Here is a 12,552-nt window from a genome sequence, read left to right as displayed (position 1 = left end):
ATCAGTACCTCTCTCACTGCTGCTGCCTGATACCTCAGTGCCTCTCTCACCGTGGCTGCCTGATACCTCAGTGTCTCTCTCACCGTGGCTGCCTGATACCTCAGTGCCTCTCTCACCACTGCTGCCTGATACCTCAGTGCTTCTCTCACCACTGCTGCCTGATACCTCAGTGTCTCTCTCACCGCTTCCTGATACCTCAGTGTCTCTCTCACCGTGGCTGCCTGATACCTCAGTGCCTCTCTCACCGTGGCTGCCTGATACCTCAGTGCCTCTCTCACCGTGGCTGCCTGATACCTCAGTGCCTCTCTCACCGCTGCCTGATACCTCAGTGTCTCTCTCACCGCTGCCTGATACCTCAGTGTCTCTCTCACCTCTGCCTGATACCTCAGTGTCTCTCTCACCGCTGCTGCCTGATACCTCAGTGTCTCTCTCACCTCTGTCTGATACCTCAGTGTCTCTCTCACCTCTGCCTGATACCTCAGTGTCTCTCTCACCGCTGCTGCCTGATACCTCAGTGTCTCTCTCACCTCTGTCTGATACCTCAGTGTCTCTCTCACATCTGCCTGATACCTCAGTGTCTCTCTCACCTCTGCCTGATACCTCAGTGTCTCTCTCACCTCTGCCTGAAACCTCAGTGTCTCTCTCACATCTGCCTGATACCTCAGTGTCTCTCTCACTTCTGCCTGATACCTCAGTGTCTCTCTCACCTCTGCCTGATGCCTCAGTGTCTCTCTCACCGTGGCTGCCTGATACCTCAGTGCCTCTCTCACTGTGGCAGCCTGATACCTCAGTGTCTCTCTCACCACTAGGCTACCCTGCCACCCCTTTTTGGCCTCTCATGTTTGCCCCATTATCATCAGACTGTCCTCTGCAGTCTTCAAAAGGAATGTTTAGCTACTCTAGTCTTTTGAGAGTCAGGGATAAAAAATGTTGGCCCATGGACTCCTCTGCCTCCAAAAAACCCCCATAAAATGTTCCTTTATGTTGGGCTCCTCCTTCAGTAACACAATTCTAATCACAACTGACAGCTGTTCAGTGTGGCTGACATCTGAGGTGTAATCTAGAATGATAGAGAAGAATTTTGCCAGCTTGATGTCACTCAACGTTATTGAAATTACCTTGCTTCTCAACAAATCAATGAGTTCATTCTGTATTTGGTGGCCGAGGTAGCAGGTGGTGCGACTCAAGGTCCCTTTCTGGACACGATTAAGGTTCTCTTTCATGACTGGATCAAACTGTGCCATCAGTTCAACCTCTTTGTGGACATTTCCATTTGATGGAGAGTGCAGTGTTTCTGTGTGGCCCCTTAGTGCCAGATTTCTAATTGCCAGAGAGTACACAATAGCAGCCAGACGTGTGTGAAAATGAAGTAAGGAGGTAAGGCAATAAATCTGCCAATAGTGGCAAAGTAATTACAATTTAGCAATTTACACTGGAATGATAGATGTGCAGATGAGGATGTGCAAGTAGAAATACTGGTGTGCAAAAGAGCAGAAAAACTAAAACACATATGGGGATAAGGTAGGTAGTAGGATGGGCTATTTACAGATGGGCTGTGTACAGCAGCGATCGGTGAGCTGCTCTGACAGCTGACGCTTAAAGCTCGTGAGTGAAATATAAGTCTCCAACTTCAGGGATTTTTGCAATTTGTTTCAGTCATTGGCAGCAGAGAACTGGAAGGAAAGGAGGTGTTGGCTTTGGGGATGAACGGTGAGATATACCTGCTGGAGCGCGTGCTACGAGTGGGTGTTGCTATGGTGACCAGTGAGCTGAGATAAGGCGGAGCTTTACCTAGCAAAGACATATAGATGACCTGGAGCCAGTGGGTTTGGCGATGAATATGACATCGCCGAAGTCAAGGATTGGAAGGATGGTCAGTTTTACGAGGGTATGTTTGGCAGAGTGGGTGAAGGAGGCTTTGTTGCAAAATAGGAAGCCAATTCTAGATTTAATTTTGGATTAACATGAGTCTGGAAGGAGAGTTTACCATCTAGCCCGACACCTAGGAATTTATAGTTGTCCACATATTCTAAGTCAGAACCGTCCAGAGTAGTGATGCTAGGCGGGCAGGCGGGTGCGGGCAGCGATCGGTTGAAGAGCACGCATTTTGTTTTACTAGCATTTAAGAGCAGTTGGAGGCCATGGAAGGAGTGTTGTATGGCATTGAAGCTCGTCTGGAGGTTAGTTAACACAGTGTCCAAAGCAGGGTCAGATGTATACAGAATGGTGTCGTCTGCGTAGAGGTGAATGAAAGAATCAGCCGCAGCAAGAGCAAAATCATTGATATATACAGAGAAAAGAGTGTGTCAAGGTGACCTATACTGGACATTACTCTAGTGTGTCAAGTTACACTATACTGGACACTACTCTAGGGCGTCAAGTTACACTATACTGGACACTACTCTAGTGTGTTTAGTTACACTATACTGGACACTACTCTAGTATGTAAAGGTGACCTATACTGGACATTAGTCTAGTGTGTCAAGGTGACCTATACTGGACACTACTCTAGTGTGTCAAGGTGACCTATACTGGACACTACTCTAGTGTGTCAAGGTGACCTATACTGGACACTACTCTAGTGTGTCAAGGTGACCTATACTGGACACTATACTGGACACTACTCTAGTGTGTCAAGATGACCTATACTGGACACTAATCTAGTGTGTCAAGGTGACCTATACTGGACACTATACTGTACACTAATCTAGTGTGTCAAGGTGACCTATACTTGACACTTTACTGGACACTACACTGGACACTATACTGGACACTACTATAGTGTGTCAAGATGACCTATACTGGACACTAATCTAGTGTGTCAAGGTGACCTATACTGGACACTATACTGTACACTAATCTAGTGTGTCAAGGTGACCTATACTTGACACTTTACTGGACACTACACTGGACACTATACTGGACACTACTCTAGTTGCTGAGCTGCAAAGCCCCTGGGTCTGCCAGCAGGAGGTCTATTCCCCCCCTTATCAACCACATGACAGCTGGCTCAGATGTCAGAATAACCCCTTCTAGTGCTCAGCTCAGTGTGTGTGTGTGCGTGTGTCTGTGTTTGTCTGTGTGTTTGTGTCTGTATGTGTGTGTGTGTGTGTGTGTGTTTGTCTGTGTGTTTGTGTCTGTATTTGTGTGTGTGTGTGTGTGTGTGTCTGTGTGTGTGTGTGTTTGTCTGTGTGTTTGTGTCTGTATGTGTGTGTGTGTGTGTGTGTGTGTGTGTGTGTGTGTGTGTGTGTGTGTGTGTGTGTGTGTGTGTGTGTGTGTGTGTGTGTGTGTGTGTGTGTGTGTGTGTGTGTGTGTTTTGTTCAGCTGACATGAATAGTGTGGTCACACAGAGATAGTGTAGCTCAAACAGATCTAGAGTATTTAGGGGTCATAGTGGGAGAACTCATGGCCCTTAATGAATATTTTCAAGACATTCAGACTTGCATCAAACAAGACATCCAACATTCATCCTGGAAACATAAAACTCTATACAACATCAACAGCAGGAGTTTACAAACGGCATTTCAACATTGTAGGTTAAATCCATGCCGTTGTATGTTAATCTGTCTCCAGGTTTATTCTATTAGGTAGAGAAACCCCGTACTGATTAAAGTTAAGGTATTAGCTACCCTTAAATCTCCTTTCACCGTCTGCCTGTTTATTCAGTCTGCAGTCTATGTGCCCCATCCACACCCCCAGCTCCATGCTGAATTTCATTATGGTTAGTGCTATCCGGGTTACTTGGGACGTCCTCCCTCCCCTAAACCCACTTAACCCTTACCCTTACACTAACCATAACCCTTACCCTTACACTAACCATAACCCTTACCCTAACCATAACCCTTACCCTAACCATAACCCTTACCCTTACCCTTACACTAACCATAACCCTTACCCTTACACTAACCATAACCCTTACCCTAACCATAACCCTTACCCTTACCCTTACACTAACCATAACCCTTACCCTTACACTAACCATAACCCTTACCCTTACACTAACCATAACCCTTACCCTTACACTAACCATAACCCTTACCCTTACACTAACCATAACCCTTACCCAGCCTTAACACTCACCTTAACCATTTTAAATGTCAACTTCAATGATGTAGGGAAGTCCCAAGGATCCGGGTCGCAAGGATTAATTGGAACCGTCCCAATTGCTGATGAACAGCAGCGATTGGCTCATGACCTGTCTCTCACAGTGGGAGGGCTGGTTCTGTCACTTGTCACTTGATAATCTCAGCGCGTGCAGTTATCCATGTTGCTGTCGCTCATGGAATGTGGCAGAAACCGATGTCGCGTCAGAAACGTGTAAGTATTTATCGATACTTTCTCAGGTTGTGTTTTTTGAAAAGGAACTTGGATGACGTCTTAAAATCAATGTTTTCACCGTAACTTTTGATACTGTTGACATCTTGCATTAGCCTTTGTATTTACTTTGATGCATATCTCTCACAAATAGTCATTTTTTATATATGTATATAATGTGTTGTTAATTATGAGTTGCCCACTGGTCTGTATTCAGGACTAAGCCAAAACAAATATCGAATTGATCTGAACATGTGATAAATCTCATCAGGATTGAAACATAGCATTATAATAATAATGCAATAACTAATTACCAGACATTGTCAAATTTGAGAATTCAAGAAGACCACCTTACTGGCCATTGAGACATGAATAACATATTAGGCTTTACTCTCTCTTTCCATCTCTCTCTCTCTCTCTCTCGCTTTCCGTTTTGATTGGGTTATTTTCCATTTAATTTTTTATTTAATTCAGAATAAGTCACAGCCTGTTTTGCACCATTTACAGGCTATAATGATTTAATCCAACCACCTGTTGTTTAAACGCTGACCCACTTCATGTCCCGACCAGCCTGTTGTTTAAACGCTGACAAGCTTTGTGTCCCGACCAGCCTGTTGTTTAAACGCTAACAAGCTGTGTGTCCCGACCAGCCTGTTGTTTAAACGCTGACCCACTTCATGTCCCGACCAGCCTGTTGTTTAAACGCTGACCCACTTCATGTCCCGACCAGCCTGTTGTTTAAACGCTGACCTACTTCATATCCCGACCAGCCTGTTGTTTAAACGCTGACCCACTTCATATCCCGACCAGCCTGTTGTTTAAACGCTGACCCACTTCATGTCCCGACCAGCCTGTTGTTTAAACGCTGACCCACGTCATATCCCGACCAGCCTGTTGTTTAAACGCTGACCCACTTCATATCCCGACCAGCCTGTTGTGTAACATGTTTTACCATGTAGTTCTTTATAGGCTACAGCCTTGAAATAATTACAATGATATAGTTTCAATAATTCATTTTGGTTCCTTCTTAGTCTCCCTGTCTGTCTCCTGACCTATTTACAGTGTTTATATGCTGTTCAATACGACATGCGCCAATTTTAAATGAGGTTTTCTTCTTACATTTGTTCAAATATTTTTCATTAAAATCCATACGTTTTAGTTTCAATACTTGAAAAACATTTGTTAGGTCCAGGTAGTCACAAAAAATAGATGGGTGTTGGTTAAATTGTGATTTTAATGAATCGAGCGAATTTGGAGCTAAAGTTTTTTTTTCCCTACGAGTGTGGAGTGGTTTTTAGAGGAGCAGTAGGAAAGGACATGGAGTGCCTGACGGTGTGCATGTACCAACCGCTCAACTCCCCGCACATGCTCTGATACAGATACTCTTTTAACAAAAGTGTCATGGTTACATCAAATGTTTTTTTCTCGTTAATGAATGTGTACACTTGTATTCCATTCTGATCCTCTCACATACCTTGCCTGAAGAAAATGGTCAACAACTCAAGCCATTTCTAAACAGATATTCAGCAGCTATAACATTTTCCGTTGCTATAACAATATCCTAATATAACCGTCTCCTTTCTTATTAGGAGAAAACCATTCCAAAGGAAACAGAAGAAAGTGCACTGATGAGCTAGACTACATTGGTCAGACACTGGAGCCTCTCTTCAACCAGTCTACACACTGTATTCTGACTACAGCAGCAGTTCTCATGGAAGGGAGACACAGCACATTACATCTGTACCAACCCATCAGGGAGTTGATCTCTGTGAGGCCATTCCTCCCCAAACTCATCCACACCCCCATCCCCATCCACACCCACAGCCCCATCCACACCCCCATCCACAAACCCAGCCCTATCCACAGAGGTTCTGGTGGTTCCACCCACAAGATCCCCGCCTCTCGTAGGGGTCAACCAATCAGTGCCCACCATCTACTAGAGAATGAGCTAGCAGAGACAGTGCAAATGGGTCAGTCAGAAGAACATGGTTTTAAAAAACAGAAACAGAGTTTTGAGGAGAACATCGAAGCGTCAGACTCTGAGCTCCACTGGTTGGCTGACCTCCCCCTCTTACCTCTCTGCTCAGAGTGCAAGGCCAGGGTTGGGATGGGGAACCAGGGAGAGAAGCTCAGGCACCTGGGCTCTGCGGAGAACCGGGATGGTTGTTCCCCCAGATTTTCACTAGATCACCAGACAACCAGGAGGAGGAGTTCTGAGGGGCTGAGCTGCACCTGTAGCCTCCGACACACCCTCACCCTGTCCCCTGGGACCCCACAGACAGCAGGGACCTCCAGGCAAGGGAGGCTGAAGAGACTGTGGATGATGAGTGCTCCCCCATCTGAGGAGACCCTTCAGTGGGGTATTGTAGAGCCAAGGCCAGCCTATCCTTCTGGCGATATCTCCAACTTCAAGGTCATGGAAGGAAGAGAGAGAGAGAAGACGGAGAAGAGTGACACTGCCATGGGGAGAGAGAGGGAGAGAGAGAAGAGGGACACTGTCATGGGAGGAGAGAGGGAGAGGAGGAATACTGTCATGGAGGGCAAAGAAGCCATGCACGAGTCCCTCAGCGCTGTTCTAGACCCCCTCAGCACTGTTCTAGACTCCCTCAGCTCTGTTCTAGACTCCCTCAGCTCTGTTCTAGATTCCTTCAGTGCTGTTCTAGACTCCCTCAGCTCTGTTCTAGACTCCTTCAGTGCTGTTCTAGACTCCTTCAGTGCTGTTCTAGACTCCCTCAGCTCTGTTCCAGACTCCTTCAGTGCTGTTCTAGACTCCCTCAGCTCTGTTCTAGACTCCTTCAGTGCTGTTCTAGACTCCCTCAGAGGGCTTCTACTCTATGAGAACCGCCCTCATTCTCCGAACAGAGTTCTCCCATTTGAGTACCGTTACGGTTATCACACGCCCCAAGAAGTTGTACCTCAGAAAGAAGAGCCTGTTCACATAGACTCAGAGACGGAGCTCTCAGAATACGACAACGAATTGTGTAACACCTCCCCCTTCCCATCTAAACCCCAAGACGTAGAGGATTCACAGGACAGCACCAGGCAGTCTCCAGAGGGGGGGACCACCCAGGCCCTGAGCCCCAGCCAGGAAGAAGGTAGAGCGGGGGGGAAGTGGAGGGTAGAGAGAGTGGACGAAAAGAGGTCAGCCCAGCGGCAGTGTGAGGAGGTGGAGAGGAGGGATGAGGCCTGGAGGGTGATGCGGAAGATTGAGGAGGTAGAAGGGATCAAATGGAGGGTCAGTCTCACCAGCGCTGACTGGATCAAAGAGGAGAGTGAGGGGAGTGTTTTTGGACTGTTTACCTCTACGCCAAATGGGTGTGTGTCTGAAGGAGAGTCAGTGTTAGAGACAAAACCCTCTCTCCAGCCCCAGCTGCAGTGTTCTGTCCAGCCACCACCCTCTCTCCAACCCCAGCTGCAGTGTTCTGTCCAGCCACCACCCTCTCTCCAGCCCCAGCTGCAGTGTTCTGTCCAGCCACCACCCTCTCTCCAGCCCCAGCTGCAGTGTTCTGTCGAGCCACCACCCTCTCTCCAACCCCAGCTGCAGTGCTCTGTCCAGCCACCACCCTCTCTCCAGCACCAGCTACAGTGTTCTGTCGAGCCACCACCCTCTCTCCAGCCCCAGCTGCAGTGCTCTGTCCAGCCACCACCCTCTCTCCAGCACCAGCTACAGTGTTCTGTCGAGCCACCACCCTCTCTCCAGCCCCAGCTGCAGTGTTCTGTCCAGCCACCACCCTCTCTCCAGCCCCAGCTGCAGTGTTCTGTCCAGCAACCACCCTCTCTCCAGCCCCAGCTGCAGTGTTCTGTCGAGCCACCACCCTCTCTCCAGCCCCAGCTGCAGTCCTCTGTCCAGCCACCACCCTCTCTTCAACCCCAGCTGCAGTGTTCTGTCCAGCCACCACCCTCTCTCCAGCCCCAGCTGCAGTGTTCTGTCCAGCCACCACCCTCTCTCCAGCCCCAGCTGCAGTGTTCTGTCGAGCCACCACCCTCTCTCCAACCCCAGCTGCAGTGCTCTGTCCAGCCACCACCCTCTCTCCAGCACCAGCTACAGTGTTCTGTCGAGCCACCACCCTCTCTCCAGCCCCAGCTGCAGTCCTCTGTCCAGCCACCACCCTCTCTTCAACCCCAGCTGCAGTGTTCTGTCCAGCCACCACCCTCTCTCCAGCCCCAGCTGCAGTGTTCTGTCCAGCCACCACCCTCTCTCCAGCCCCAGCTGCAGTGTTCTGTCGAGCCACCACCCTCTCTCCAACCCCAGCTGCAGTGCTCTGTCCAGCCACCACCCTCTCTCCAGCACCAGCTACAGTGTTCTGTCGAGCCACCACCCTCTCTCCAGCCCCAGCTGCAGTGCTCTGTCCAGCCACCACCCTCTCTCCAGCACCAGCTACAGTGTTCTGTCGAGCCACCACCCTCTCTCCAGCCCCAGCTGCAGTGTTCTGTCCAGCCACCACCCTCTCTCCAGCCCCAGCTGCAGTGTTCTGTCCAGCCACCACCCTCTCTCCAGCCCCAGCTGCAGTGTTCTGTCGAGCCACCACCCTCTCTCCAGCCCCAGCTGCAGTCCTCTGTCCAGCCACCACCCTCTCTTCAACCCCAGCTGCAGTGTTCTGTCCAGCCACCACCCTCTCTCCAGCCCCAGCTGCAGTGTTCTGTCCAGCCACCACCCTCTCTCCAGCCCCAGCTGCAGTGTTCTGTCCAGCCACCACCCTCTCTCCAGCCCCAGCTGCAGTGTTCTGTCGAGCCACCACCCTCTCTCCAGCCCCAGCTGCAGTGTTCTGTCCAGCCACCACCCTCTCTTCAACCCCAGCTGCAGTGTTCTGTCGAGCCACCACCCTCTCTCCAACCCCAGCTGCAGTGCTCTGTCCAGCCACCACCCTCTCTCCAGCACCAGCTACAGTGTTCTGTCGAGCCACCACCCTCTCTCCAGCCCCAGCTGCAGTGTTCTGTCGAGCCACCACCCTCTCTCCAGCCCCAGCTGCAGTGTTCTGTCCAGCCACCACCCTCTCTCCAGCCCCAGCTGCAGTGTTCTGTCCAGCCACCACCCTCTCTCCAGCCCCAGCTGCAGTGTTCTGTCGAGCCACCACCCTCTCTCCAGCCCCAGCTGCAGTCCTCTGTCCAGCCACCACCCTCTCTTCAACCCCAGCTGCAGTGTTCTGTCCAGCCACCACCTTCTCTCCAACCCCAGCTGCAGTGTTCTGTCCAGCCACCACCCTCTCTCCAGCCCCAGCTGCAGTGTTCTGTCCAGCCACCACCCTCTCTCCAGCCCCAGCTGCAGTGTTCTGTCCAGCCACCACCCTCTCTCCAGCCCCAGCTGCAGTGTTCTGTCGAGCCACCACCCTCTCTCCAGCCCCAGCTGCAGTGTTCTGTCCAGCCACCACCTTCTCTCCAACCCCAGCTGCAGTGTTCTGTCCAACCAACACCCTCTCTCCAGCACCAGCTACAGTGTTCTGTCGAGCCACCACCCTCTCTCCAGCCCCAGCTGCAGTGTTCTGTCCAGCCAACACCCTCTCTCCAGCACCAGCTACAGTGTTCTCTCGAGCCACCACCCTCTCTCCAGCCCCAGCTGCAGTGCTCTGTCCAGCCACCACCTTCTCTCCAACCCCAGCTGCAGTGTTCTGTCCAGCCACCACCCTCTCTTCAACCCCAGCTGCAGTGTTCTGTCGAGCCACCACCTTCTCTCCAGCCCCAGCTGCAGTGTTCTGTCGAGCCAACACCCTCTCTCCAGCACCAGCTACAGTGTTCTGTCCAGCCAACACCCTCTCTCCAGCCCCAGCTGCAGTGTTCTGTCCAGCCACCACCCTCTCTCCAGCCCCAGCTGCAGTGTTCTGTCCAGCCAACACCCTTTCTTCAGCCCCAGCAACAACAACTGCCAGAACCTTCTGCCCAAACCCAGCCCTCTCTCCACTCCCAACCAGAGATCCAGGATTGGGGGCCCACTCGGGAAGATCCTCTCCCAGTTGAGGAGCTCCGTGCCCTGGGTGAGGCGCTGAGCCAGAGCCTGCGGAGAGCCCTGAGGATGGAGGGTCTAGGGGAAGACGAGGACTGGGAGTCAGTGAGGCATAGAGAAAGAGAAGAGTCCAAAGAAACTACCTGGAACTTCAACTTAGAGCAAACCACTTCAGAATCGTCATGGGAACACACTGAACTCTCCAATGACAACACCATGACCTTCGACCCTATGAGAGAATGGAAGTCCTCTCTCTCCGCCATCTTGGACAGCACTAGGTCCCTGCGGACCTCCAATAGCTTTGACAGCATGTCCCCATTGATGTCCCCCATCCTGTCCCCACTGTCCCCCCGGGCGTCCAGCCCTCGTCTTAACCGCTGTCCCCTGCCTTGGTCCCTCTGCCAGCAGCCTGGAGAAAGACAGGAAGACAATAAAATAATGAGGGAGGAGGAGGAGGAGAGGAAAGGGAGGAAGAACTCAGCCCTGGACTGTCTGGTCCTGCAGGGTGGGAGTAGAGAGAGAAGATGCAGTAATTCTACAGTCACCAGAGAAGGGATAGCTGACAAGAAGGGGGCCAGGGAGAGAGTGGCGTGGCTGGACCTGAGGCTGGATGAGCAGAACCAGGAGAAGAATCAGAACCAGAGTGATGACCAGAGCCAAGGAAACTCCATTTGGACTGAGCCCGGTGTTTCCAGTTTGTCCTCTGTGCTGGTTTCAGGTGAGTGCTCTCACCTGATGTATTTGATCATGTCGAAATGATAATAAGAGAAAGGAGTTTACAGGAGGAGGGGAAACATACTGTGTAGAATGGATTAAGACACATTGTGTTACACAGCTGAGCATGTCTCCTGAGATGCACAGGTTAACTGACCCATAAACACACACAACAGTAGAAGTTGTTTCTGTCCAGTGGGGTGAATACGTGGACATGCAGACAGAGGAGTGGGGTGAATATGTGGACATGCAGACAGAGAAGTGGGGTGAATAGGTGGACATGCAGACAGAGAGGTGGGGTGAAGATGTGGACATGCAGACAGAGCAGTGGGGTGAATAAGTGGACATGCAGAAAGAGGGATGAGGTGAATAAGTGGACATGCAGACAGAGGGGTGGGGTGAAGACGTGGACATGCAGACAGAGAGGTGGGGTGAATATGTGGACATGCAGACAGAGAAGTGGGGTGAATAGGTGGACATGCAGACAGAGGGGTGGGGTGAATACGTGGACATGCAGACAGAGAAGTGGGGTGAATAGGTGGACATGCAGACAGAGGGGTGGGGTGAAGACGTGGACATGCAGACAGAGAAGTGGGGTGAATAAGTGGACATGCAGACAGAGGGGTGGGGTGAATAAGTGGACATGCAGACAGAGGGGTGGGGTGAATAAGTGGACATGCAGACAGAGCCCTGTGATGTTCTAGTTTGGTTCTGAAGGTCAGGTTTATACATGGTTTAGTGATCTAAAACTGTCTGTCTGTCTGTCTGTCTGTCTGTCTGTCCTGTCTGTCTGTCTCAACCACTCTGCTTTCTCTATAGTCAGGTGACCGCTAGAGACCCCCCCACACACACACAGATAATTTCCTGTCTGTCTGTCATTCCCAGACTACCATACATCCTCTCTACCCATGTTTAGTGCACCAGAAGCATCCTTATGTGTGTATGTGTGTGTGTTCAAGCATGGGGATGGGGCGGACACCTGACAGGGCTCCCTGGGAAGTTAGCGGCCATGGTTGGATGTGCATTGACCTGTAGTCGACCCAAGGTCCCGGGATTAAGGACTACTGTGTGTGTGAAAGAAAAACAGGGGAATTGTCAATGGGAATATTTACACGTTGCTTATGAGTTTCTGTCACACTACTTTAGGATTACATTTGGATTTGAAGGCTCATATGAATGGCCTTCTTAGTATGTGTGTGTCCTCATTGAAAATCAACTGCATTATACTTAAAAAAACACTTCAACTTCAACCAGTAAAATGGCTTTTTGGCAAGCTTTTGCTGCAGCCTATATACATGACCGTTTAGCATTCTAGCTAACAACTTCAGCAATTTTTATTTTTATTTTTGCAAAGATCACAACAAAATATAATCTTAGCAACTGTTCAAGCAAGAATCAAAACCTAATTGTAAGCATTTGAGAACCCACTAAGGTAAATCTAGGCTATGTTGAATGGGCGCAGATGGCGATGGCTTCGTGCTCATCTGTTCGTGACGTCAGTGTGTCGTGTACTGGAAAAGGGGTCTATGTAGCCCAGCTGTTTTATTGGCTGGAGCACTGAGTTCATGTAGCCCAGCTGTTTTATT

The 12,552-nt window shown here is 50.3% G+C and overlaps 1 protein-coding gene across 1 annotated transcript in view; it reads left to right on the top strand.

Moving 5' to 3' along the window:
• Positions 1 to 10,321: 10,321 nt before the first annotated feature.
• LOC139408071 (formin-like) overlaps positions 10,322 to 12,552 on the top strand; it is a 54,823-nt gene continuing 52,592 nt past the window's right edge. The window contains exon 1 of the mRNA XM_071151888.1: positions 10,322 to 10,970. Within this exon, the coding sequence (XP_071007989.1) occupies positions 10,322 to 10,970 (649 nt within the window). The remainder of the gene's footprint in view (positions 10,971 to 12,552) is intronic.

The sequence above is a fragment of the Oncorhynchus clarkii genome, chromosome 4 (genome assembly GCF_045791955.1).
Source record: "Oncorhynchus clarkii lewisi isolate Uvic-CL-2024 chromosome 4, UVic_Ocla_1.0, whole genome shotgun sequence".
NCBI classification, from domain to species: Eukaryota; Metazoa; Chordata; class Actinopteri; order Salmoniformes; family Salmonidae; genus Oncorhynchus; species Oncorhynchus clarkii.
The sequence above is the reverse complement of the archived record's forward strand: the minus strand, read 5'-3'. Positions and strand labels throughout refer to the sequence as shown.